At 36.0% G+C, this 25,863-nt stretch overlaps 2 protein-coding genes and 1 non-coding gene across 5 annotated transcripts; 2 read left to right on the top strand and 1 right to left on the bottom strand.

Annotated features, from left to right (window-relative positions):
• The first annotated feature begins 275 nt into the window (after positions 1–275).
• On the top strand, positions 276–6,325 carry LOC141704016 (homoarginine-6-hydroxylase 2-ODD-C23.1). 3 transcript variants are annotated; one of them, XR_012567794.1, is made up of 12 exons: positions 276–497; positions 718–833; positions 1,790–1,908; positions 1,988–2,051; positions 2,344–2,411; positions 2,951–3,009; positions 3,125–3,290; positions 3,388–3,407; positions 3,485–3,531; positions 4,880–5,026; positions 5,561–5,641; positions 5,725–5,760. XR_012567794.1 is itself a non-coding variant. In XM_074507362.1 (12 exons), exons 2-12 carry the CDS (start codon positions 756–758, stop codon positions 6,048–6,050), a joined length of 921 nt encoding a protein of 306 aa, XP_074363463.1. In that variant the 5' UTR covers positions 282–523; positions 718–755; the 3' UTR covers positions 6,051–6,325. The 3 variants fall into 3 exon arrangements, 2 of the variants coding, with proteins under 2 accessions (XP_074363463.1, XP_074363462.1); XM_074507362.1 differs by lacking the exon at positions 4,880–5,026 and adding an exon at positions 5,922–6,325 and having other exon boundaries at positions 282–523; positions 5,725–5,814; XM_074507361.1 differs by lacking the exon at positions 4,880–5,026 and adding an exon at positions 5,922–6,325 and having other exon boundaries at positions 282–497; positions 5,725–5,814.
• A 1,452-nt stretch (positions 6,326–7,777) lies between these two features.
• On the bottom strand, positions 7,778–9,546 carry LOC141704015 (uncharacterized protein At4g06744-like). Its single transcript, XM_074507360.1, has one exon. The coding sequence runs from the start codon at positions 9,479–9,481 to the stop codon at positions 8,069–8,071; it is 1,413 nt and encodes a 470-aa protein (XP_074363461.1). The 5' UTR covers positions 9,482–9,546; the 3' UTR covers positions 7,778–8,068.
• An 8,664-nt stretch (positions 9,547–18,210) lies between these two features.
• LOC141704018 (small nucleolar RNA R71) lies at positions 18,211–18,317 on the top strand. The gene has a single exon (XR_012567795.1). It is a non-coding gene; the product is annotated as a small nucleolar RNA R71 (small nucleolar RNA).
• The last annotated feature ends 7,546 nt before the right edge of the window (positions 18,318–25,863 follow it).

Raw genomic sequence — 25,863 nt, forward strand, 5'->3', positions numbered from 1 at the left:
CAACTGAGTCACACATAATTAATATTAACTCAACAAATAGCTGCAGAAGCATAATAAATTTTTATTTATTTAATATTAATTTTTAATAATACAAAAATACAGATCATTATATCTGTTATAAAAAAATTTACAAAACTTGAAAAACATAAAAAGTAAACTCTAGATAAATGCAAAATACCAGCACTACAATTTTATTTTTCACTTTTCACGTCTATTAAATGGAGCCTTGAACCAGAAACTAATAAGTAATTATAAGCTATAAGACAAACAGGCCCTAAAGTTAAGGACATAAGTGTAATTTCAGAATTCTGCGTTAGCAATTCTTTACTCCCTTTAATAATCATGAAAAAAATCCATTAGAATATAATTACAAAAGTGACTAATTTGATTCAGATTCAGTATCACAGAAGGTATCATTTTGACAGCAACCGGTAATCAAAAAGCAACGAAAGCTTGAACCGCCATGTCCACCGACTTCCAATCCATCCCTCTTATCGGTATTCAAACCCTCACCTCTACTTTGGTAATAATTATTTAGCACCATTTTTTCAAATTTTATTATGATTTTTAATTTCCAATATGCTTTCATATTTGTACTTGTATGTTTATCAATTTTTTAGCTAAACTATTATAATCAGACTCTATTATTGAGCTGATTACTATAGTTTGACGGTAATTTTATTGAAATTAAAGTTGTGTATGTGTTTTTGATTGTAGACATTAGTCCTCTAGTCGAAAAATGGGATGATTCTAATATGACACAAAACCAGGGAGTGATGGAAGTAGTTCGACAGCTCGATAAAGCTTGCAGAGAAGCTGGATTCTTCTATGTGGTAACTCTTCCCCGCCTTCGATAATTTCACTACTAGTAATACTATTTCATTTATGCGTTTTGTTGCGTTTATAAATGCAAGACTGTTCTCATTGTTGACTAATGTATTGTTTAACTAGCTTACAAGCCACCTGTTGTACTCTATTTTATAAGAATGAATTTGTTCTCACGAAAACAAATAATGTCTTTTTCACTCTTTTGTTCGTTTTCTGTTCAAAAGGCTATTGAATAGGATGCATATGTTAACTATAGTAACTTGTATTTTGGGAGTGTTTGACGCCACTTTGACTTGCAATGAACAAGATGTTAATACAAGTTGCAAAACTGTTTTGCACATAACAAATTACAATATTTAATTCTGAAATAAATAAAAGGATACAAATAAGGTATTGATAAAATATGCAAGTATAGTAAGAGAAGAAATGAGATTTTGGGGAAAGGATGAAAGGTTAGAAAAGGGAAGTACTGGAAGAGCACTGAAAATGACCTCTGGCGGAGTTGTGCCCATGATCAATTTGTGATGAGATTGATTTCTTTTAAAGATGAAAGGTAACCAATCCAAAACTGTCAAACTTACTTATTTGAAAATGACTTTTGTCATTTTTAAGAAAGGTATTGAACTTGCTCACATCTAGTGACATATAAGTGATATAAGTTGCCATAGAACAACTTTTTTAGAATTTTTTTTATTAAAAGGCACAAACAGGTCATTTGTTATTTAGCAAAAAAAAAAGAACAGGTGTTGCTCCTGAGTGTGGTTCTATACCTGTTTTCCCTTTCAGTCAGACGTTAATTGACTTCTTTAGTTACTTCCATGTTGAAATCTGACTTTGGTGTCCATTTTTTGGTTTCCCCAAGATGGAGATTTTAAAGTTTAATTTGGGATGGCAGCATTTTTCTTTCCACTTTTATGTTTTTATTCTTTCTAGAAACTGCTAATATATTTTAATTTGGCAGACAGGCCATGGTATTCCCATGTCCCTAGTAAATGAGGTGAGAAAATTAACACACAAGTTTTTCAGTCTACCCTACGAACAAAAGTTGAAGATTAAAATGACTGCAGCAACTGGATACAGGTTTGGATATGTTATTTATTACATACTTGCAGTTATCGCTTGTTTTTTCGCTATCTAAATGAAGTATGTATAAGTGCAGAGGATATCAACGAGTTGGTGAAAATGTAACCAAAGGCATTCCGGATATGCATGAAGCAATTGATGTGAGTTTACCTTCGTGTACTGCAATCTCTTATTAGATTGAAAATCGTGGATATTCAGCAGAAGATAATGGGTTGTTTGCCTACTCTTAAACAAATTACAATTTTAAGACGACTTGAGTTACTGAGGATTCTAAGTCGGAAGTCATGAATTTGACGCTTGAGGATACTAGTCCAACCACAAGTGGATCTGGATTTAAGAAGCTAAATGTCACAAATATTGGCTTGTGATATAGATTTTTATTATTGATACAAAGGGAACGGAATGATATTCATTTATTTTTTTGGCGAATAGTGTTACAGAGAACTGAAACAAGGGATGTATGGAGCTCTGGGGGATCCATTAGCAGGTTGTAACAAGTGGTATGTATTGTATTGACTACCATTCAAGTCTGTATTAGGATTATATTAAATTGAGTATTTAATGAACTTGTTTACCCTCTTTCCTTCTCAACCTCTCTAGGAAACACACCCAAACTGAGATATATATGTGAGTTTTATATGCTTTAAATTAATTTTGCGGTGCTTGATCTACAAGTGTGCAATAGAATTTACTTGTTGTTTTTGTTTTGCTATATTATCTTTCAGCTTTTACTAATGTAGCATATATGCACTAATTGACCATTAATCCAAGTAAGGACTATATTCTTTAATATATCAGTTAACAAATATGTTATGTACTAGTTTAGAATTGTTGTTTTTTTCCTAGCTAAATAGTTTAATTATTATGCACTTTACATGCTATAAACATCATTTTATGTATCATTTTTTCAGTAATTGACTGAACTTGTGTTCTATCTTGAGGGTCTTCTTTCATAGGTGTATTATATAGGTATATATTACATACTTGGAATACTATTGTAAAGAGATTAAGGTTTTGTATTGTTTATTTCTTTGTGTAGGCCAGTTGATCCTCCAAGTTTTGAAGAAGTGATGGAGGAATATATTAGCCTTTGCACAGGTTTTCTTTACCATAATTAAACAATTGCATTTTGTTGTGGGGGGTCTCTTTTAAAATCCATATTTAAAATGGTGCAAGTTTCAGCATATCTTTAGTTTAATATTGTTGCCAACAGCCTTGTCAAGGAAAATAATGCGGGGGATTGCTCTAGCTTTGGGTGCATCTTTGGATGAATTAGAGGTTAAACGAGCTGGAGATCCGTTTTGGGTGTTACGTATTATTGGTTACCCCGGGGTATCCAGTATAGATGGGCAAGACTTGCCAAATAATGACATTGGCTGGTAAATCAGTGAAGCTACTCAATTAGTTATACTTCTATCGTCACTAACTCATTATAGTTGACACTTCTCTTTTTTTGCATCGATCGCATAAACTCAGTGGAGCTCATACAGACTATGGTAAGATTGCTAGCTTCCTTCATGAAATATAGTTTAAATGTCTGGTTTGTCAATTCTGGTTGTCTTCTGCTGTTCAGGGCTGTTGACACTGGTTAATCAGGATGATGATATCACTGCATTACAGGTGTCATCTCTATCCTTTGTGTGTTACTTCCTCTTTGACAAACTTCTTTGCTTTCTTGTTTTCTGGTCTGGGTGTGTGTGTATTCAATAACCTTATTGTGTTACATATACCAACTTTGTTTATCGTTTTAATCAAGAAAGTTAAAGCAGAACATAAAGAACATTATTAGCTATAAGTTAACCGTGCTTCTGCAACCACCTAATTTAGTAAATAAAAGTGACGATCCATTGTAGACTCCGCTGAATTTCATCACCTCAGTCATGTAATGTCACCATTTTCACTTTAGGACATCTTTGCCATTCTATGTATATAAGCTGATGATAAATTATTTATGATAACGTGAAAGGTGGATGACAAGAAGAGATTGTTTAAACTAAAATTAACAGTAGTGTAACAAACTGTGAAACAAAATAGATTAGTTGCAAATTTAGTATGCAGGTACAATTTAAAAATGCAAAGACTAGCTGAATGTATTGCAGCTGGTTTTTCTTTGTTAATGATTTAGAATGCATCTTGAGATGGGGTTGGCTAAGTACCATTAGAAGCATCTGTAAAGTGGGGACACCTCCGAGGGTGTCTTTAATCTTTATTATTTTGGCCAAGGAATTTATCATAGTAGATATGCTAACTTCTGCAATAGGCTCGTGGCCAGATGTGTGAGTTTGGTGGAGATAAGTGGCTACCTGCTGCTTCACAAGAGGTGCCGAGGTGGCAATATGCGTGTGGAACGTTTTTTTTTGCTAAATATGGAACGTTTTTTTTGCTAAATACATCTCGGATGTTGTATTTTCCTCATTGTGCTTCATGTGTTGGGTGACTGCTATATCTTTGATTTTACTGGGCTTATTAGTCAATGAGGATGGTGAATAGGTGGTATACGTGAGACGTTATAGGCTTCTTGTTAGGTAGAGGTAGAGAAAGCACTGGAATCTGTTGCCATTTTGTGCTTTATCATCTAAGAGCAAGTCCAATGCTAGATGCAAAATGACTATAGTCATTGCTATAATTTGGCATCAAAAAGTGTTTTTTTGGTGCTATAATAGAACTTCAACTCCAATGCTAGTTGCATTTTGAAACCTAATAATTCCAAATTTAACTCATTTTTGTCTTTCCCTCCTATATCTTAATTAAAGTTTACCAATATGCATGTCATTTATGGTTACTTGATGATGTGGCATGGATGCATAAATACATCTCTGCTTTCAAATTTAGAACCAAGGATGCTAGATGCATATATGCATATTATTTGCATCCAAGGATAGAACTCCTTTGGAGTTGAAATTTTTAGCATTTGATTTCAAATTATGGAAATGGCACCACTTATAGCATTGCATTGGACTTGCTTTAGGAAGGTGCAAAAGTGGAAAGGGAGAGGGGGATTCCTCCACAGTAATTTTTCTGAAAAAGACTTTCTTCTCACATTATCAAGTGTATGAGGACCCATTATTCCCTTTGTGATTGTTGTGAAAGAGTTTGCTATTGGAAGCTGATATAGGTATATATTTTTCTTTGAGAGGTTCCTTTATTTGGAGGGTTTTCGTTTGTGGGAATAGGTCTGCACAATTATCTCATATGCTGCTTATCTTTTAAATGATACTACTTATTTGCTATAAAGAATTTTTTTCAACTAGGATTCAACTTCAGTACATATTGGCTATAAATTATTTATTTATATAACTTAAATTCAATTTCAGTTATTAAAAGTTATTATGATAATCAGCCCACGTGCATAACACATATCTACTACTTTGCTAATTAGTTATTACCTCGACAGCTGTTACTCATTGAATGAAGTTTCATCTGTAGTTTTGATATCATGCGAGTACCTTTAGAAATCCATTCTTACTAAAATGCCTCTAATTCGTTCTTTTTTCGTCACTCCTTTGGAGCACAAAGGTCCTAAATTGAGCTTGAAAATTATATCTGATGGTCCAGATTCAAATAGTACAAGTACCATAATGTATGGTGATGCCCTGTGTCTGGAATATTTTTTGATATGTGTCCCTATGTCAAATTTATTCTTCTGAAGGTGAGAAACCTTTCTGGTGAGTGGATATCAGCAGTTCCCATCCCGGGTGCATTTGTGTGCAACATTGGTGATATGCTGAAGGTAATATAGTTTTGCAGGAAACTCTGCTACAGAAAGTTCATCCATTATATGCAAAATATTATGTTAAACCTGATGTAATCCAGATTCTATCAAATGGAATATATGAGTCGACTTTGCATCGGGTTGTCAATTGCTCTCCAAAATATCGGGTTTGTGTTGCTTATTTCTACGAGGTTGATCTCTCATTCTCTAGATGTATTCCTATTTCCCTTTATGTTTCCTGTTTTTTTTTATATTCCTTCTTGAGTGATCCTTTTTGCATAATGCTTCATTTTATCAGCCAAATTTTGACGCTGCCATAGAACCCTTGGATATATGCACGAAGAGGACTGGCGGAACTAAAAATTATGAACCAGCTGTTTATGGGAAGCATCTTGTTAGTAAAGTCCTCACCAACTTTGTGACATAATGATGTCAGTCTGACAACATTCAATGTATTAGGAAAGAAGGTCAGCTTGAAGACCGGTTTTTTTTTTCATTTTTAATTTGTAATGAAATGGACGAAAATGAAAGTTTTGCTTCTCTTTGTATTTCAAATAAAATATAAGGTGCTTGTATTATGTACAGCATAAAGCAGGCATTAAGAGTATCTCAGTTTATAACTCCAACACAAATGTCATTTGTTGCACTTCATTAAAATTCATATTACGATCTAATGGTAAAAGCTGATGTTTACTATTATTACATCGAGATGTACTTTTCCGTCTCGGTGCATGTTGAGTATAGCCAATTAAATAGGTTTATACTCATCTTTTTAATATAATAGTATAATAGCTTTAGGAGTATCATTTTGTTGAATCAAAAAGATTTTATTTTGTAATAAAAAATTTATATTTTTAATCATGCAAGGTAAATTGGATTTTTGAGTTAAAGATATATTAATAATAATTGTAATTTGTGTAGGTTCAAATATTTATTAGTGAATGATAATTGAAACTTGTTTTATTTTGAATCAACAATATATTCGTTCAACTTCATTAATATTGTATTGAAACCTGTATAAGGTTGTTATATTCGTGGCGACGATGTATAATTAATAATATATGTCCATGGTGACGACGTGTAATTAATAATATGTCTGTCGGACGTGTAATTAATAATATGTCTGTCGTATGAGATATATATTTGAGTATATGTTATAGTGTTGGCCGTGTTGATATAGATCAAATATGGATTGTTTTCTAGTATATGGATTGTTTTCTAATATAGAGATTTATTTTCTAAGTTCGACTCAATTGTCATAACTATTTGTTTAGGTTTGTAAATCCTATTAGAATTCTATAAAGTAATTCTATAACAATTTTCATGATTATTAATTATCTTTCTATAGATATTATAGAAGGGATCAAATCAAATAATATAATATAATTTCTCTCTATGTGTGTGTATATATTCATTTAAGTTAAATATATATTGTCAATAATAAATTGAGATAAAAAATATTTATTAAACTATTGTAAATATTCGATCATAGATATATGATATTTGATTTCAATTTGATTAACCCTATTTTGTATTTTGTATATTTAACGAAATATTACATACATGCTAATTTAAAATATATTATATAATAATACGATACAAAGTAACAAATATAAAAGAAAACCATGATTAAAAATTATTAGAAAGTCTCAATAATTGCAATATCAAAGATTTATTCTTTCAAAGACACACAAACAAATGTATGAGGTTTGAGTAGGTCTTAATAGCAAGCTCTTGTTTGATTTTCTAGAAAAACATTTTTCCAATAAACAACACATACAAGAGCAAAATAATTATTTTAATAAAAAATAAAAAATCTCAAAAATAATATCACATTGTTCTCCTATTATATATATACAAGAGATTCATTTTATTTCCATCACCGAGGGTTGTGTATTTTGAAGATGTATTTTGATTTTTGAAGACGGTCAATATTTTGATAGTCGGTAAGAATTTAGTTTTCCCTCTTTCTGCTTATAACTTGTGTAGTAGTCTGTGTCACCCTGTTTCTTTTTAATGACTTCAAATGATAATTTCATATAGGTATAGGTATACACTAATTTGTAGATCATGGTTTGGTACCTTCTTTTTATCGTTCAATGAAATTATTAATTTACAATACTGAAATTTTAATACTTAGGAATCAAAGGCAACTGTAAAAATAATAGTCCAATGAATACGACATCTAATATTACACTTAGGAAAGTCCGGTACATCTTGCACTTGGGCACCTGCTTATTGAAATAGAAAGATTGATAATCCTCCGATCATCAGCATATACTGATGTAGAGTCGGAGTTTTATGCTTGCAAGTAGAAAATAAACTACATACTTAAATTACAACACTGCAGCTGCATCCAGATCTTACAACATTGATACATGAAAGATATACACAGGTTCTGAAAGTATCAGTGGCATTTGACATATTATATACTTGTTAGGTGCACTAATGGTGAATGCCGAGAGCAGCATAAGAAGGAGACGGAGCCATTGCTGGTCTTGGCACGCTATCCAGTGATGACTCTGTCGTTTTGACTGGGCAAGACATGCTTTGTAGTAGTGAATTCTCATTAGGACAGGCCGTATATTGTAAGTAGAATTTTTTACATTCAGCGTCAGGTCGCTGGTTGGGCAGGTCCTTGATGCAATTCATGTTGATGTTAAGCATATTTTGGCTTATCAGCTTTCTGCATTCCGCACCAACCTGTGTAAAATAGTTGTTGTTCAATGTAAGTTTGGACAATTTACCTAGCTTGCACAGCATCTCAGGCACTTCATTGGTAAAGTAATTCTGTGACAAATTCATCAACTCCATATTCTCCAGGCATTCGAAGGAATGTGGAATGGGACCTGTTAACTGGTTTTTGCTCACATCAAACACCCTCAGGAATTTCAAGTTTCCTATCTCATAGGGTAGGCATCCGGTGAGGCTGTTGTTCAAGAAAAGCACTTCAACCAAGGTTTTGTTACAATTACCAATACTACTAGGGATGTGACCAGTGAATAGATTGTTTGCCAAGGTGAGGTAAAGAGCTCGAACGTCACCTAAATTTTGCGGTATGTACCCGGTGAATTGGTTGTTGTTGAGAAAGAGAACATCGAGGTATAGTTTGAATGCTTCAGCTGGCACTGTCCCATTTAGACTGTTGAACCTCAGGTCCAAAAATGAGAGGGAACTTGCTTTCAAGACATCTTTTGGGAATTCTCCAATCATTTTGTTGTTGCTTAAATCCAGCTCGAACAAATTTCGAAGTTTGGAAATGTTGGCGGGAGCACCTGTAAAGTTGTTAGAGTTTGCATGGAAGAACATGAGATCAGGTATGGAACCCACAATTGTATTTATGTCTAGTAGTTTGCCTCCTTTGCCACCAAAGCGGTTGCCATTGAAGTCGATGCCAACGGCAGTGCGCTTGTTTTTTACCTTGTCGCAGATGACGCCGCTGTACGTGCAGGGGTCGTCACCTTTCCATGTATCCTTGTAGTGTTTGGGATCATACTCGATTGGTTTTCCAAAGTTTCTTATTACCCTTGCAACACGTATTAGACTAGCAGAAAGTGGAGAGGACGGGCTTGCCCGGGGCGATTTTTGTGGTGGATGTGAAGGTTGGTTTCCTGGAGGTGGTGGGGGTGGAGGACATGTAGGAGGAGGAGTTGGAGGAGGACATGGAGGAGGAGAGGGAGGAGGACAGTCCTCCGGAGGTTCGGCGGGGCTTAAATAACCACCGCCAATCACAATTTCGAGAGCCTCTCTGTTGTGGTTGTCATGGGAAATTGAAGCACCGGAAGTGATTAAGTTGTGAAAGAATGAATATGAAACAATGATAAGGAATATTGCCCTGGAGAAACAAAGTTTAGTCATTTCTACTTTACCAGGCCTGATTACGATCTCCAGTCACCCTTGAACTAAGCTATACTTATAGAAACCAAATGATCATAAGCTACATTCTCCTTGTATATTGGTAACTATCTAAAATTTTAAAATTCTCAGTTGTCAAAATTATACAGGTAAAACACCATGGATAATAAAAGTATCATTCAATAAATTGTCACATTGTATTTTTCTTTTATTTTATTAGTTTTTAGGTAAAAACTAATAACGTGCTATGGTTTTACTTTTTGGCTTCTAATAACTTAACCTTTTTTAGCTCATTCATAATGTTTATTACTTTTTTTAGATTAAATATACGTAGTTGTTTAGATAAATGAATTGTGCTAGCTTCAATATACAAATTAAAACAAAAGGGATAAATATCAAGTTCATGACTGATTGCAGCCAAATGACTCAGTTTGGTCACTGACTACAAATTTGACTCACTTTACTCACTCATTTAATTAAAATGTACAGGCCGTTAAAAGTCAATGAAGATTGTAACGGTCAGATCTGATGTGGCATGAACAGAGACCAATCAGCTGAGCTGTAGATGACGTGGACTGTACAACGGCTACATCTGGCCTTTATATACATATACATACAACCCATGGCTCTGTAATTTATCCCCTAAATATTTTAGGGTTCTTCTTTTCCATGGCAACAACAAGCACAACAAGATCTTCTCACCCCATGTCCTTAAGAAGCTCTTCTGGGTTCATTTGCGATTGTGGTGATAGGGGGAAAATGTATACGTCTTGGTCCTTGAGAAATCCAGGACGAAGGTTTTATACGTGTTCTCACTCCCAAGTAAGACATTTGTGATAGCATTAAAGATGATGTTAGTGAATTAATTTTGAATAAAAAAATTAAAATTTGAAACTTGCAGGATAGCAGGTGTGACTATTTTCAATGGTATGATACGGAGTTTCGGGGAAGGAATGCTGAAGTTATCACTCATCTCAATAATCGAAGAATTTACTTAGAAGCAAAGATAGAGTTGCTCGAAGAGAAGATTGTGATGCTCGAAGAAAAAGTAGCAAAGAAGAAGGAAAAGAACAGGGAGAAGAAAGTGAAATTTGGCAAGTATTGGAAGATACTAAAGATATTTGGATTTGTAACTGTTGTTTTCATTGCTGTGTTGGTGATGAAGTCCCAGCAGAAGAAGAATGTTAATAGTGGATGGCTCTATGTTATGTAATTTGTATGTTAGTGGTGTGAATTTCAGTTAGTGGATGGCTTCATATTGTGTTGCCACTGATGAATTTTGTGCAATTGTAATGCATCAGTATGGCTCAGTGTCCATGTACTAGCAATATTTAAATGAATGGAATGAATGCAATTATAGCATTATGAAGATTGGTGTGAAATAAGCTGCTAATGTAGATAACTTCATTCAGTCATTACATGGTTTCAAATTTTGAAACATAAGTTTTACATACTTAACCATACCAAAATGAGGTCTACTTGACCATACTTAAGACAAAAATATAGCCATCCCAAAGTTATGATTCAACTGACCATACTTAACATAAGTACATTGTTTGGGACTGATTACACTAAACCCAAAAATATAAAGTTCATAATTAAAAACCCTTAATCATCATCAAGGTTGACAGGATCATCCGGCGTATTTTTAAAAGTGAACTTTGTCTTCAACCATAATCTGTTGCTCCTCCTTGGTTCTGGTTCCACCTCATCTTCATCGCTTTCTTCTTCTTCTCCAGACATGACTTCATCACCCTCTTCTTCTCCTTCTGATTCTTCATGATCTACCTCTTCAGATTCTTCATCACCTTCTTCTCCACTGTCTACTTCAGCACCTTCTTCAGCAAGGCCTTCCATGGTTTTCTCTGTACTTGGTCCATCTGCTGCCATAGTAGGAGTTACATGTGCATCACCATGTTTAAATGGTGGAGTACTAACACATGGAGTCCCATTTGGCATATGGCCTGTTGACACAAACCCAGGATTAGGCATGAATAGTTTACCTCCACAAGCTCCTAAGAGCATTTCCTGAAATGACTGAGTCCTTGGAGTAGGTTGAGTAGTCAAGGTTTCATGGTTGCTAGGCACTTTGTTGCTTTCTTTAGAAGCCTCAATCAAGTCATCATATGTCTCATGAAGAATGTTGTCATCATAGGCTGCAAGGATGTCTTCTAGCTGACCAGCAAATTCTTCCTCCTCAATCACTGGTTCAATTTGTTTTTGCTGACATTTTTTGGCCATCCAGAAGGGCCTATCTTTTCTCTTGGTTTGAGACTTGTTCTTCATCTGTTCTTTCCCCTTCCCTTTCCCAGTAGATGCTTTAACCTTGGATGTTTCCCTTGGTTCTCCAATGACAATACCTGGTAAGGCCCTCCTTACTGGCAACTTAGTCCTAGGCCTCTCCTCTTGTCCCTGTCTCTGTTCAGATTCTCCTTCCTCTTGGCCACCTTCACCACCTTCATCTTGTTTTTCAGCTTCATTTCCCCCCTTGTTCTGTTGGTTCTGGGGGCACTTAGGCTTCTTGTGTCCTGCTTGTCTACACAAACTGCAATGCATTTTCTTCCCACTAGTTAGTTTCTGCAAACCAGGCACTCCCTCTGTAGATTTACTTTGACTACCCCCCTCCCAATGCTCTCTTCTCCTTAATCTTTTGGGCCTCCCTCTTAATTTCTTAGGAATGTCAGGTGGCAACATCACTGCTTTGTCTGTCATCTCCCAAAAATCCTCCCCTCTTAAAGCTTGCAAGGTTTGATTGTAAGACTTCATATACATTTCTTTGGTGTAATACTTTGAAACATACATGATAGGTTGATGTCTCCTATCATGTATAGCAGCCACAGCATGGGAACATGGGATCCCTGTTAGGTCCCATGCCCTACAATCACAAGTCCTATCTTCTAAGTTGACAGTCACTGCTTTTGTGCCAAATTTTACCATATACTTTTTGTCCCCATCCCAACTGGCATGCCACTTTCTAGAGTTTTTTACTGAAATGTCAAGCTTACCCTTTATTCTGGGGCAAATGACAATGTCAGCATGTTGCATAGCCTCCCTATTTGTCCTGATTCTCCTCATTATTTTGAAATGAAGTTCCTGCAACATTGTAAGAACTGGCATGTACCTACAAACATTATTAAAAAAAATCAGATAAATATAAAAGAAATCAGAAAATATGCAATAAATAATTGTGAGATAATGTACCTCTCATTAACTATCCAGGAATTAAAGCACTCTGACATATTATTCTCCACATTGTCAGCATCACATTTATTCTGAAAAAATGCCTTTGACCAGCTTTTGGGATCCAGTTTGGAGAGGTGCTCATATGCTGATTTTGAGTTCCTTTGAAGAGCTTTCATTGCTTTCTGGTAGCCAGCTGGGTATGTTGCACATGCAGCCATCCAAAAATAATTTTTAACTAATCCGGTTGGCCACCTACACATATAATAATACTTAAAATTGTCAAAATCAGTTAGGGCCATCTTTAATAGAAATATCTTTATAATGTAACTACTTACTTTTTTCTCATATTATTGTATAAGTGTCTTGTGCATAATCTGTGTTCTGCATGGGGTAGATACTCCTTCATTGCATTTTCAAGTCCCTAGCATTTATTACACCATAAGAATACGCATTCAATATGAAACAACAACCAAAAAGCATAGTAATGTAAGTTGCAAATAAATAAAGCATACCTTTTGTTGATCACTAATCACTGTGAGTCCAACTCCATTTCCAAGAATAAGATCTTCTCTAAGTAGTCCAAGGAACCATCTCCAACTTTCAGTACTTTCAGATTCTACCACTGCATATGCAACTGGGTACATCTGGTTATTACCATCCCTCCCAACTGCACTCAGCAACTGACCCCCACACACAGTTTTCAGGAAACATCCATCTACACCTAAAATTGGTCTACATCCCAACTTCCATCCTTCTTTCAATGCATGGTAGCATATGTAGATCCTTTGAAATTTATTCTGAGAATCATCGGTTATCCTGTTTGTCCTTATGTCAACACTGTTTCCTGGATTATTTTCTAGAATCTCAAAACCAAAATCCCATACCCTGGCATAATGGTCTTTCAATGTCTCTATAACCCCAACAAGAGCAGCTTGTCTAACCCTAGAACACTTTATCCTAGGGACTTCTATTTCAAGCTCTTTCCTTATTGTTTCCTGCATTTCTTTCACCTTCCACTGTGGATTCTTCCTGATTTTTTCACCATACATCTCTGTCAGTACTTTCACACTCACCAGTTTATTTTCATAAGGTTTTGTACACAAATGGTCATCAAGACATGTCTTGATCTGCACAGCTCCTCCTGCATTTTCTAGCCTACTGCACCATAAATAAAACCGACACCCTTTCTCACAACCTACTTGCACCCTCTTACTATCATTTGTTATGAAATGCAAAGCTCTCCTCTCTCTAATTCCATATCTCTTACCACTTTCCTGAACTCCTCAATAGATGCAAATTTCATCCCAACCTCCCATTTTACTATCCCTTCACTTTTATCTGGATTAAATACTTTTGTTCTCTTCTTTCTTTTGTTCCCAGGTGGAATGCCAATGTATCCCTGTTTGATATTTTCATCTTCACTTGAACTTTCATCAGACCTTAACTCATCACTGTTGTAGTCTTCCTCATCATAATCACTCCCTTCACTATCGGTATCAGATATAACTTGTTTTCTCAGGTTTCTTGCCTCCACAAGCTCTTCATCACTTTCCTTATCAGTCAACCCCTCATAATCTAAATCTTCACTGTCCTCATCACTAAATTCATCATTTTCGTTTAAAGACTCTTCTACTTCTTCAACATGTTCATCTGTCCTATGACCCCCACTACCACCAGCAGAACCACTAACATCTTCATCCATTATATCATCGGTATTTGGTGGTTTATCAGTAGATTGATTTTGATGATCCACATAAACATTCATTTTTTTTAATGGTAGAGACAGCTTAGTTAAATCCCTCATAGAGACATCATCATATAATAATCTAATACCTTTCTTGAAGCTATGACCATCATTTTGGAAGTAGTACAAATCAGTTGGGCTATAATTATATTTTTCTGCATAATCTTCAAATTCCAGTAAGATATTACATCAATGTCAACATTTTCAATTACTTCTACAGACCCCCCCACATACCCAGCATTACCCTTCACGGGTTCAACTTTAAAAACCCCATTGTGATGTAAATAAAGGGTAACCCTAGAAGACATTCCTACATAACAAAGATTATATAACTTCGATTACACACTTTTATTACAAACAAACGAAGTAAACAGCAAACACGAGATGATGTTCAACTGAATAACTAAAATATGGTGTCAAATAAGCACAACTCAGTATGCATGTCATACAGAAATCGTAAGTGTGTATATATATTTCAATACATACCTTATACGGTGCTTTGATGATAGCAATCAGTCAGTTGTTCTTCAATCTTCCACAATCAACCCAGAAACGCAAGCAATCGATCGATTCCAAGAAAAAAGAGGATTAGGGTTTCATTTCTTCCCCTCTTTCAATTCCCGCTTCTTCTCCCTTTCTTTGACATAACTGATTCTCTTTTTTTTTTTAATTTTTAACTTGGACATGTGCCACTTCAGCGACAGGTGTTGCCACTTCAGCGACATGTGTTGCCACATCAACGACAGGTGTCGTCAGACGGAAAACTTAACGTTTAACGTTAAGTTTGACCAATTTCTTCATTGACTTTTAACGGCCTGTACATTTTAATTAAATGAGTGAGTAAAGTGAGTCAAATTAAGTCATTTGGCTGCAATCAGTCATGAACTTGATATTTATCCCTAAAACAAAAGGCAAATTTATGCCGTTTTCTCTTTTTTAAAATGCATTATGTAAAAGTTAAGATATGAAGAAAAATGCATATTTATTTTAAAGATTATGGCTACAAATTGTAACAAACACGAAATTAAAAAAAAAAAAAATCAAGTTCCCCTCTTCCATGCACAAAATGAATAGAGGCAAAGCAAATTCGTAGTGGAATTCAAAGTAATGGCCAAGATTGGCTAAGACTGAAGCGGGAGGATAAGATGTGTAACGAAAATTGTGTGGAGTCTAAAATTTGTATCTGTTTGGAGCAACCTCATATTCCCCATTACAAGGGGGAGGGGGATAGTAATTGTTTGTAGGACATCTAGCTGGAATTTTACATGATGAGGACAAAAACCCAAAGACTTTGATCAAAAGTCTCCCCTGCAATTCCATGGCCTCCAAATTCTGCAAAGAAACAGATCCTCAACTTCCTGCCCCGTACTAATCCCCTGCTTTATGATTATCTCTGTGTAACTAATTACAATTAACATCCTTTTCTCAATTTCTCTACATAATGCATGTACAGTAGAGAATATTTATTAAAGGAGACTCCAAAGAGAAGTGTTAGGATAAGGAAAGAACAGCCCTAGGGAGCAAATGCGGTGCCCCTTCTGCATCAACGTCTCTTTGAAAGGGTATGGACCGTATATTCCAATCACTGTAATGACTTTTCCGACTTCCTTCTTCATATACGAGAATTCTTGCACAATTACAAGAATACAATGAATCATGACTTCGCTATCCAAAAATTAAACATTAAGCTACTAATACTAATAACAAATGCATGACAATTATCCCATCAATGTACCAGCGCTAAATAACTCTACTTTCTACTTCATCCACAAAAAGGTCCAACATAAAACTTGTACCCTTATTCGCTATCTAGCTGATAATATGTCCATGCCAGATCATCTCGCTAAATATAAACTTGTTCATCATCCTTTTAACATGGAGATCGTCACGTTAAATATGACTTTAATGTCATCATACATTGTAACATTGAACATGATATCTTTGGTTTGCTAATAAATCTTGTTAGCCAATATAGTTTTTACATATTAGAGCAGAATCATTCAAGGCAATAGACAAAACAAATAAAGCTGTAATCCTAGGGCCCTGAACTTGACAGGATGGTCACTGGACTTGAGCCGGAACGATTAAAGCCAAGATAGTACACTTGCATGTGTAGGTGGGGTAGTTAAATTCAGTCCTTTCAAACCAAAAACAATCTCCATCACCCTTTTATTAAAGTAAAATATCACCTCTCAGTTTTTGTTTTTGTCCTGTGAGACATTAACGACTTTTCAACCATTTCAAGAACATTGTGACGATCCACCACAACCTCACCCTCCTGTCAGCTCTAGGCTGTAGCAATCTGAAAGAGGCTGCCAAAGAACCCTCATGTCAAATGTTAGCTACTCCCTCTTCCCTCTGTCTCATTCATTTCTATACTCTTTTTTTTTTAATGTCCCATTCAATTCTATACATTTCAAACTTATCCAAAATAGTAAAAAATTTATAATATAAAATTCAACTACACTCACTACTTTCTCTCATTACACTCACTTTATTCATTAAATACCATATTAACCAACTTTATATTTTTTCTCACTAAATTACACTTTTTTTTTCTCATCTCACTATCTTAACAAAAGTTACATTAGTTTATTATTTTATTATGTTTCTTGCCCTCCGTGCCCGAACCATTTGTATACAAATGGCTGGGACGGAGGGAGTATTATTATGGGTAAAATGACTATTTGGTCACTGTAGTTAGTAATAACTGAGTCACCAAGTTAAAAAAGCTTTCAGTCAAATCATGAAGTATTTTAAAACTTACAAATTCATCATTGTCGTTAGTTCCATTAAATTGCATAACAGAAAAATGACGTGACATACTTTGAAGTTCATCTCAATTTTTAATTAGCTCATTAACTTTATCTCAATTTTCAATTAGATCATTAAATTTATCTCAATTTTCGATTAGGTTATCAACTAAATTTGGTTTTACAATATATTAAATTTAAGGGTTTTTATCATTAAGTCCCATTTTAAAAACCTATTTACAAATTTATCCCATTTATAATATAGATATCCCATTTTCAATTTTTTTAACTTAATCATATATATGTATATTATTGGGGACATTTTAGTCCATTCAAGTAGACAAACAATATGTATATTAATTTATTATATATATAAGTTATATAAGAGTTAAAATTTAACTGTGGGATATATTTATAATTGTTAACTAAAAGGGGACATATTTATAAAGTAACCTATTAATATGGGATACATTATACAAATTCCCTAAGTTTAAAGTTGAACATACTCATTTATTTCATATACTTAGAGAAATATCACAATTTTTAGTTTAATTAAATTTTCTCTGATTAGTTGCACTACACTTTAATTAAATTTAAGTTTGCATAACCATGTTGCTCCTGAAGTTAGGATGATTGCGGTTGTTAGGATGATAGGTGGCTGGAACTGGTTGCTGCGGCCTTTGAAAATTGCTCATGAACTGAGCTGATTCACTAGAAATAGCACACTTATCCGTCTCATGCGCACCGGCACAAAGCTCACAAACACTGGTTATATGATTCACTCCATAATTAGCCAAAGCACATTCATTTTTAAAGCCCTAAGCTGAGAAGTTATAGCAGTAGCTGCATCCACCTCCAGAATTGCTGCTACCTTGCCTTGAGGTAGTCTCTGAGAAGGGTTCTGGTATTGATTAGTAGCCATCAGTTCAATCAACTCATAAGTTTTATCGTAGCTCTTAGCCCATGAGGTTCCACCTGATGCTGCATCAAGCATGGGTCTAGATTGTGCTCCCAAGCCATTATAAAAGCAGTTGATAATCATCCAGTCAGGCATCCCATGATGAGGACACTTTCTAAGCATCTTCTTATAATGATCCCAAGCTTCACATAAAGACTCTCTCGATTGCTGCGCAAATTGAGTAGGAGCGTTTCTGATTGCAGTTGTTTTTGCCATAGGGAAGAATTTAGTAAGAAACTTTTGAGCAAGATCTTCCCAAGTAGTAATAGAGTCTGGTGGTAGAGAATGCAACCAACACTTAGCTTTATCCCTAAGAGAGAATGGGAAAAGTCTCAGCTTAACAACATCTTTAGAAACATTTTGGTATGAAGGGAAAGCTTAGTCCGAGATATGTTGGACCTTTTGATGTTATGGAGAAAGTTGGGAAAGTATCTTATAGAGTTGCATTGCCACCACAACTATCTCATGTGCATAATGTGTTTCATGTGTCTGTTTTGAGGGGCTACAAATATCATCCATTACACGTAGTTCAGTATCCATTACATAAGATTAGAGAGGATCTTTCTTGTGAGGAAGAAGCTGAGGCTATCTTAACTCGAGAGGAGCGAGTTTTGAGGAAGAACACCATTGCGTTTGTGGAAATTTTGTGGAAAAATCATTCGGAGAGAAAGGCTACTTGGAAATTAGAAAAATCTATTCGTGAGAAATATCCGCATCTGTTCGACTCAGGTAGGAGTATTAGTTTCGTTAGATTCCGTGGACGTTTTTAAGGGGGTATATATGTAATATACGTGATTTTTTTTATTTATTTTAATCAATAATAATAATAATAATAATAGATTAGGATAAGGACTTATATTATTTTTATTTAGTAATAAGAGCAGAATTGAAACTCTTATTCTCCTAAAATTTTATGAATCCTAATCAAAATAGATGAGTCAGTAGATTATCTATTTAGCTGTATTATATTCATAAACGTATGAACAAAACCTACTTTTAGTTGCCCCACAGAGACGATACAGAGAGTCTCGGGAGATTGTGCTTCATTGCTGTGTGAACCGTAGATAACTAGTAAGGTACTACAGTATTACATAGTTTTTTTTACTTTAATATAATATGCAAGTTTGCTTTCGTATTTGCTACCTAGTTTCAAGAGAGAGAAATTGATATATATTGGTGTCTTTTGTCATGGATGTACAGCCTTGAAACAAGTTTTGTATTATAATTAATTATCATTTAGTTTTTAATTTATACAATCTTGTTAATTAATTACTAGATATATGAAATTTAAGTATATACTCGTGTCCCTTCGAAGCCTTTATCTGTGATTGCATTACTAGTTATATGTACATAATTATGTAATATATTTCCAAGTTTCGATTGTTCTTTTCTGATATAATACTATGTATTGTTAATAACAAAATTTAATGATTTCTGGGTCATTAAGATTGTTATTTTGGTATTTTATTTTTATTTAATTATTTTATTTATTTAATTTTAACCGTACAGATTTTATTAAAGCTAGATGCCTGGAAGGAATACTAATTATGTGCAAAACAGAATTATTGAATAGTAATATACATAGTTTAATGGTGATAAGATTATGTGGTAATTAGTTTACTAAATAACAGTTATAAACAATTGCCTATACTCGGCCATCTGGATGTCAGTTAGTTTTAATATATAATAGTTTAATAATAATGGCAGGTTAGCGTACTAAGCTTGTTGAATGCTTAATTCATTAACCAACATTTAGTGAATTATATTTCTAAGGCAAGAAACGATTAGTTTAATATTAGGTGATTAATTAATGGTTAGTTGGTTATGAGTATGTAAATAATAAATTATAAATTTTGTATTAGGTCGGGCGCCGGGATTTTAAGGGATCGTTTGCAGATTTGTTAGTATTAGAATTTGCGAGTTTCGAGGTACGGATTCTGTCTTTTTTTTTATTCTGCGCTACTCCTCTTAGCATTTAGAAATATTTGATTCGTTCAGTTTTTCTGTATCCCGTTCATTCAATATTTGATTTGACTTGTTTTGACTTCCAAAAATTGTTTTAAAATTTATTTAGAAATTTTAAATATCTGTTTATGTGGTTTTCAAAATTTATCTATGACACCCTCTATTTTGGAAATTTAGATTAATTGTCTCAGGTGATTTTAAATTTACGAGAATATTTTTATTTGAACTCTTAGAGATATAGGGTATACCGAGTTAACTAGCTGTAGGGTTACTACAGCCATGTCATTGCGGCACCAGTGACATGACACTTCCGTGACAGTGTGATTGGTCACGACGTATCCTTCTGTCAGCTCTTGGGAGGGGCTTTTGGCCATTTTGATATTTGTTCAGGATACGTGGGTGCACCCAGACTTTGATTTGTGATTTGATTTACGGTGACGTTGTATATGCCGTACACGTTATTCATTCTGTTGCACACATTAGGTACCATATGATGTGTGTATTTGTATGTGTTCTGATCTCGGTATATAATATCTTAACCCCTAGTTGTTTCAGCCTTACTTATTTTTAAAATTGTTATTTTATTATAAATTGCTGATTATTTATTTCTGATCTCTTGTTTTATAAATTGTATTCCAAATCCGTACTGGGCGTTTGGCTCATGCCATATTCTTTTTCTGGCAGGTGCTTAGGGGGATCTGGGACTGTGCGATGGAGAGCCACCCTATTTATTGTTTAGGATTTCAGACTTTATCAGTATCTAGATTTAATTATTTATTTAGAGATTTCAACATTTATATTATTGGTTTAGACAGTTTGGAGATTTAAAATTATTTTGGAGATTTTAGACCTTTTAATTATTGTTTAGAAATATATTAGTGCTCTGTTTGCAGGTTTATGGATTTTAAGTAATATCTCCTTTTAATATTTAAAAGGGGGTGTTACAGAGATGGCATCAGAGTTTCGGTTCTTTCTTGTAGAAAACCTACTTAGGTTGACCTTTGAGTTTGGGTAGACGATAGGATGGGTGTTCTATTTAATTTTGTTTCATTCTGCTCTTTATCATTTCATTCTGCTTCATCATTTTGAAATCTGTTTGTGACTGATTCATCATATTTATTCTCGTAATCTTCATTCGTTCGCTATCTTATATTGTAGATGCCTCCTAGACGTGATCCTTTTCATATTGACCCCGCTCAGCTTACTGAGATGATAGGGCAAGCAGTGGTTCAGGCTGTATAGCAGGCTTTGGCAAACCAAGGAAATCAGAATGGCGAGGGAAATCAGAATGGAGAAGGAAATCAGAATGAAGAACGAAATCAGAATGGAGAGAAAATCAGAATGGACAAGGAAATCAGAATGGCAATGGGAATCAGAATCAGAACGGTCAAGGCCATCAGTTGGAGCCGTTTGTATGGTTGGAGAGGTTTGTGAAGCAGAAACCAGACTCTTTTAGTGCAGCACCGACTCCCATTGATGCTGAAAATTAGATTGTTCATCTCGAGAAGAGTTTTGATGCACTGGGTTGTGATGAGATTCAAAAGGTCAGGTTAGCTGTGTATAAGTTGGAGGAGGATGCTCAGAGGTGGTGAGGAGGAGTGAAAGCTACTAAAGGGGAGCAGTATACAGAGGCTTTGGAATGACAGGGATTCAAGGAGGTATTCTATGAGCAGTACTTCTCTAATGCTGATAGGGAGGCTTATTTGAGGGAGTTTCATTCTATTGTGCAGCACCATGATGAGAGCATTACTGATTATATAGCGAGGTTTATAAGGTTGGCTGGATTTGCTGGGACAGTTGCAGGGACTGCTGCGCAGCAGGCTGATAAATTTAAATGGGGGTTGAAGTCTTATCTGAGGGGCTCCATAATTTCTTTTAAATTTGATAATGTGGCAGAGGCGGCTGATGCAGCAAAGGATGTTAAGAAGGAGCACATAAATTTTAGGACTTCCAGGTCTAATAGTGGTAGTAAGAAGACTAGGGATGATCAGGGTTTTGCACAGGGTAGACAGTGGTATGAAGGTCAGAGTGGTCAGCAGGGACAGTGGCGCGGACAGAATCAGAATTGGGTTGGTCAGTCATTCCATGAACGGAATCAGTATGTTGGTCAGAATCAGAATCAGCAGTTTCAGCGACAGAAGTAGCCTAGGCAGTGGCATAATCGTGAACAGGGGCAGAGCCGTTACTCAGTATATGGGGGTAACCTTAATATGATTCCAGTGGCTCCTTGTGCTACATGTGGTGGACATCATCCAGGTAGAGATTGTTACAGACAAACTGGGGCTTGTTTCTTATGTGGTAGCATGTCCCATAGGGCAAAGGATTGTACTGTATTACGCAACACTGGTGGAGGAGGAGCTGGCGGTGGTAGTGGCAGTCAGCAGAATCCTACAGCCAGAGTGTTTGCATTGACTGCAAATCAGGCAGCAGCTAATTCAGGTACCATTTCAGGAACACTTCTTGTTGGTAGACGTGATGCTTATGTGTTATTTGATACTGGTTCAACTCATTCTGTTGTGTCATTATTGTTTGTTCGTCATCTTGGCGTTGCACCTTCGTCATTATATCCTCATATGTCTATTGCTACCCCGATGGGGAATTCTGTTATTATATCTGATATATATCCAAAGTGTATGATAGTTGTTGGAGATAGAAATTATAAGGTTAACTTGCTTCTGATGGAGATGCATGACTTTGATATTATCTTGGGTATGGATTGGTTGAGTGAACATCGTGCCACAATTGATTGTCAAGGAAAAAGGGTGATCTTTGGGGATGTAGATAAACCAGAATTTGTATACCAAGGGTCTCAGCCGAAGGGGGATGTTAAGTTAATTTCTGCTCTAAAGGCGAGTAAATTGTTGTCTAAGGGTTGCGATGGCTACCTTGCTTTTGTGAAGGATACATCGAAGGATGAACCTCGCATAGAGGATTATCCAGTTGTGAGGGAGTATGAAGATGTGTTCCCCGATGAGCTACCAGGTTTTCCACCACATAGAGAGGTAGAGTTTACTATTAAACTGGTTCCAGGTGTTGAGCCTATTTCTAAGGCGCCTTACCGAATGGCACCACTTGAGTTGCAAAAATTGAAGGAGCAGTTGCAGGAGTTGTTGGATAGAGGATTTATCAGGCCAAGTGTGTCTCCATGGGGCGCTCTTGTGTTGTTTGTGAAGAAAAAGGATGGTTCCATGAGATTGTGCATTAACTATAGGGAGTTGAATAAGGTGACTGTCAGAAACAAGTATCCTTTGCCACGTATTGATGACTTGTTTGATCAGTTGCAAGGGGCGAAGTACTTTTCGAAGATAGATTTGAGAACTGGTTACCATCACTTACGAGTTAGGGAGGAAGACATTCCGAAGACTGCATTTCACACTCGTTATGGTCATTATGAGTTTCTCGTGATGTCCTTTGGGTTGACGAATGCACCAGCGGTATTTATGGATTTGATGAATCAGGTCTTTCATGATTATCTGGATAAATTCGTGGTGGTCTTCATCGATGATATCTTGATATACTCTAGGAGCAGAGAGGAGCATTTACGTACTGTACTTGAAATTTTGAGGGAGAAGAAGTTGTTTGCGAAATTTTCCAAGTGTGAATTCTGGTTGGAGGAAGTGGCATTCTTGGGCATATTGTTTCTGGTAGGGGCATTGAGTTGGATCCTGCGAAAGTCGAGGCTATTACTAATTGGCCCAGACCTAGCAATGTGACGGAGGTGAGGAGTCTCTTAGGTTTGGCAGGTTACTACAGGCGTTTTGTGGAAGGTTTCTCTTCCATAGCTTTGCCATTGACTCAGCTAATGAGGAAGGGAATTAAGTTCGAGTGGAATGATGATCGTGAGAAGAGCTTTCAAGAGTTGAAGAAGAGGTCGGTGTCAGCTCTAATACTTGTGTTGCCATCAGGGAGTGGAGGTTTTCAGGTTTATAGTGATTCTTCTAAGAGAGGATTGGGGTGTGTTCTTATTCAGCATGGGAAAGTGATTTCTTACGCCTCTAGGCAACTTAAACCTTATGAGGTGAACTATCCTACCCATGACATGGAGTTAGCGGCTGTGGTATTTGCTTTGAAGATATGGAGACACTATCTTTATGGAGAGACTTGTGACATCTTTACTGATCACAAGAGTCTCAAATACATCTTTACTCAGAAAGAGCTTAATATGAGGCAGCGGAGGTGGCTTGAACTTCTTAAGGATTATGATGCAATTATTCAGTATCATCCAGGGAAGGCGAATGTAGTGGCAAACGCTCTTAGTAGGAAGAACTTGGGGAGTGTTGTATCTCTCATTACTCAGCCGCACCTTATTTCAGATTTGGAGCGCTTGGGTGTTGAGTTATATTTTAGAGGATCAAATGGCAGCATTGCAAATTTGAAAGTGGAACCAAATCTTGTTTCAAAGGTTAAGGAAGCCCAGAAGAATGATACAGGTTTGGAAGCTATTAGATCCGAGGTGGCAGGTGGAAAGCAAACATATTTTCATGTTGATGATGAGGGTGTGATATGGTTGGGTGGAAAATTGTGTGTGCCCGCAGACCCGACGATTCGTGAGGAAATTTTGAAGGAGGCTCATAGTTCTTCATTTTCTATTCATCCAGGTTACACTAAGATGTATAGGGATTTGAAGAAGCACTTTTGGTGGAATGGAATGAAGGTAGATATAGCAGAATTTGTGGGGAAATATCTTACATATCAACAGGTGAAGATAGATCATCAGAGGCCTAGTGGACTATTGCGGCAACTAGATATTCCAGTTTGGAAGTGCGAAAACATTACTATGGATTTTGTAACTCATTTGCCGAGGACTTTCAAGAAGAATGATGGTATATGGGTGGTGGTTGATAGACTCACTAAGTCCGCTCACTTTTTTCCTATTAGAGAGACTACTCCTGTTCATGAGTTGGCTGAGATTTTTCAGCGAGATATTGTTAGACTTCATGGCATTCCCGTGTCAATAGTTTCTGACAGGGATACGAGATTTACATCGCATTTTTGGAAGGGATTCCAGCAAGCTTGGGGTACGAGGCTTAATTTTAGTACAACTTATCATCCGCAGACTGATGGACAATTAGAAAGGACGATTCAGACATTGGAGGATATGTTGAGGGCTTGCGCGTTAGAGTGGACAGGTGATTGGGACAATTACCTGTATCTGGTATAGTTTGCGTACAATAACAGTTGACACGCGAGTATTGGTATGCCCCCATTTGAGGCTTTGTATGGTAGGAGGTGTAGGGCACCATCTTGTTGGGATGAGGTTGGAGAGAGAGTTATTGAGGGACCAGAGCTGGTTAGAATCACTAATGAGAAGGTGGAGAAAGTTAAAGAAAGTTTAAAGGAAGCTCGATCTCGTCAAAAGAGCTATGCGGACCAACACAGAAAGTTTGGTGGATTTGAATCGAGTGATCATGTGTTCTTGAAGGTATCGCCTTGTAAGGGTGTGAAGCGTTTTGGTATGAAGGATAGCTTAGTCCGAGATATGTTGGACATTTTGATGTTATGGAGAAAGTTGGGGAAGTATCTTATAGAGTTGCATTGCCGCCACAACTATCTCATGTGCATAATGCGTTTCATGTGTCTGTTTTGAGGGGCTACAAATATCATCCATTACACGTAGTTCAGTATCCATTACATAAGATTAGAGAGGATCTTTCTTGTGAGGAAGAAGCTGAGGCTATCTTAGCTCGAGAGGAGCGAGTTTTGAGGAAGAACACCATTGCGTTTGTGAAAATTTTGTGGAAAAATCATTCGGAGAGAGAGGCTACTTGGGAATTAGAAAAAT

Source organism: Apium graveolens, unplaced genomic scaffold (assembly GCF_009905375.1).
Source record: "Apium graveolens cultivar Ventura unplaced genomic scaffold, ASM990537v1 ctg7311, whole genome shotgun sequence".
NCBI lineage: Eukaryota > Viridiplantae > Streptophyta > Magnoliopsida > Apiales > Apiaceae > Apium > Apium graveolens.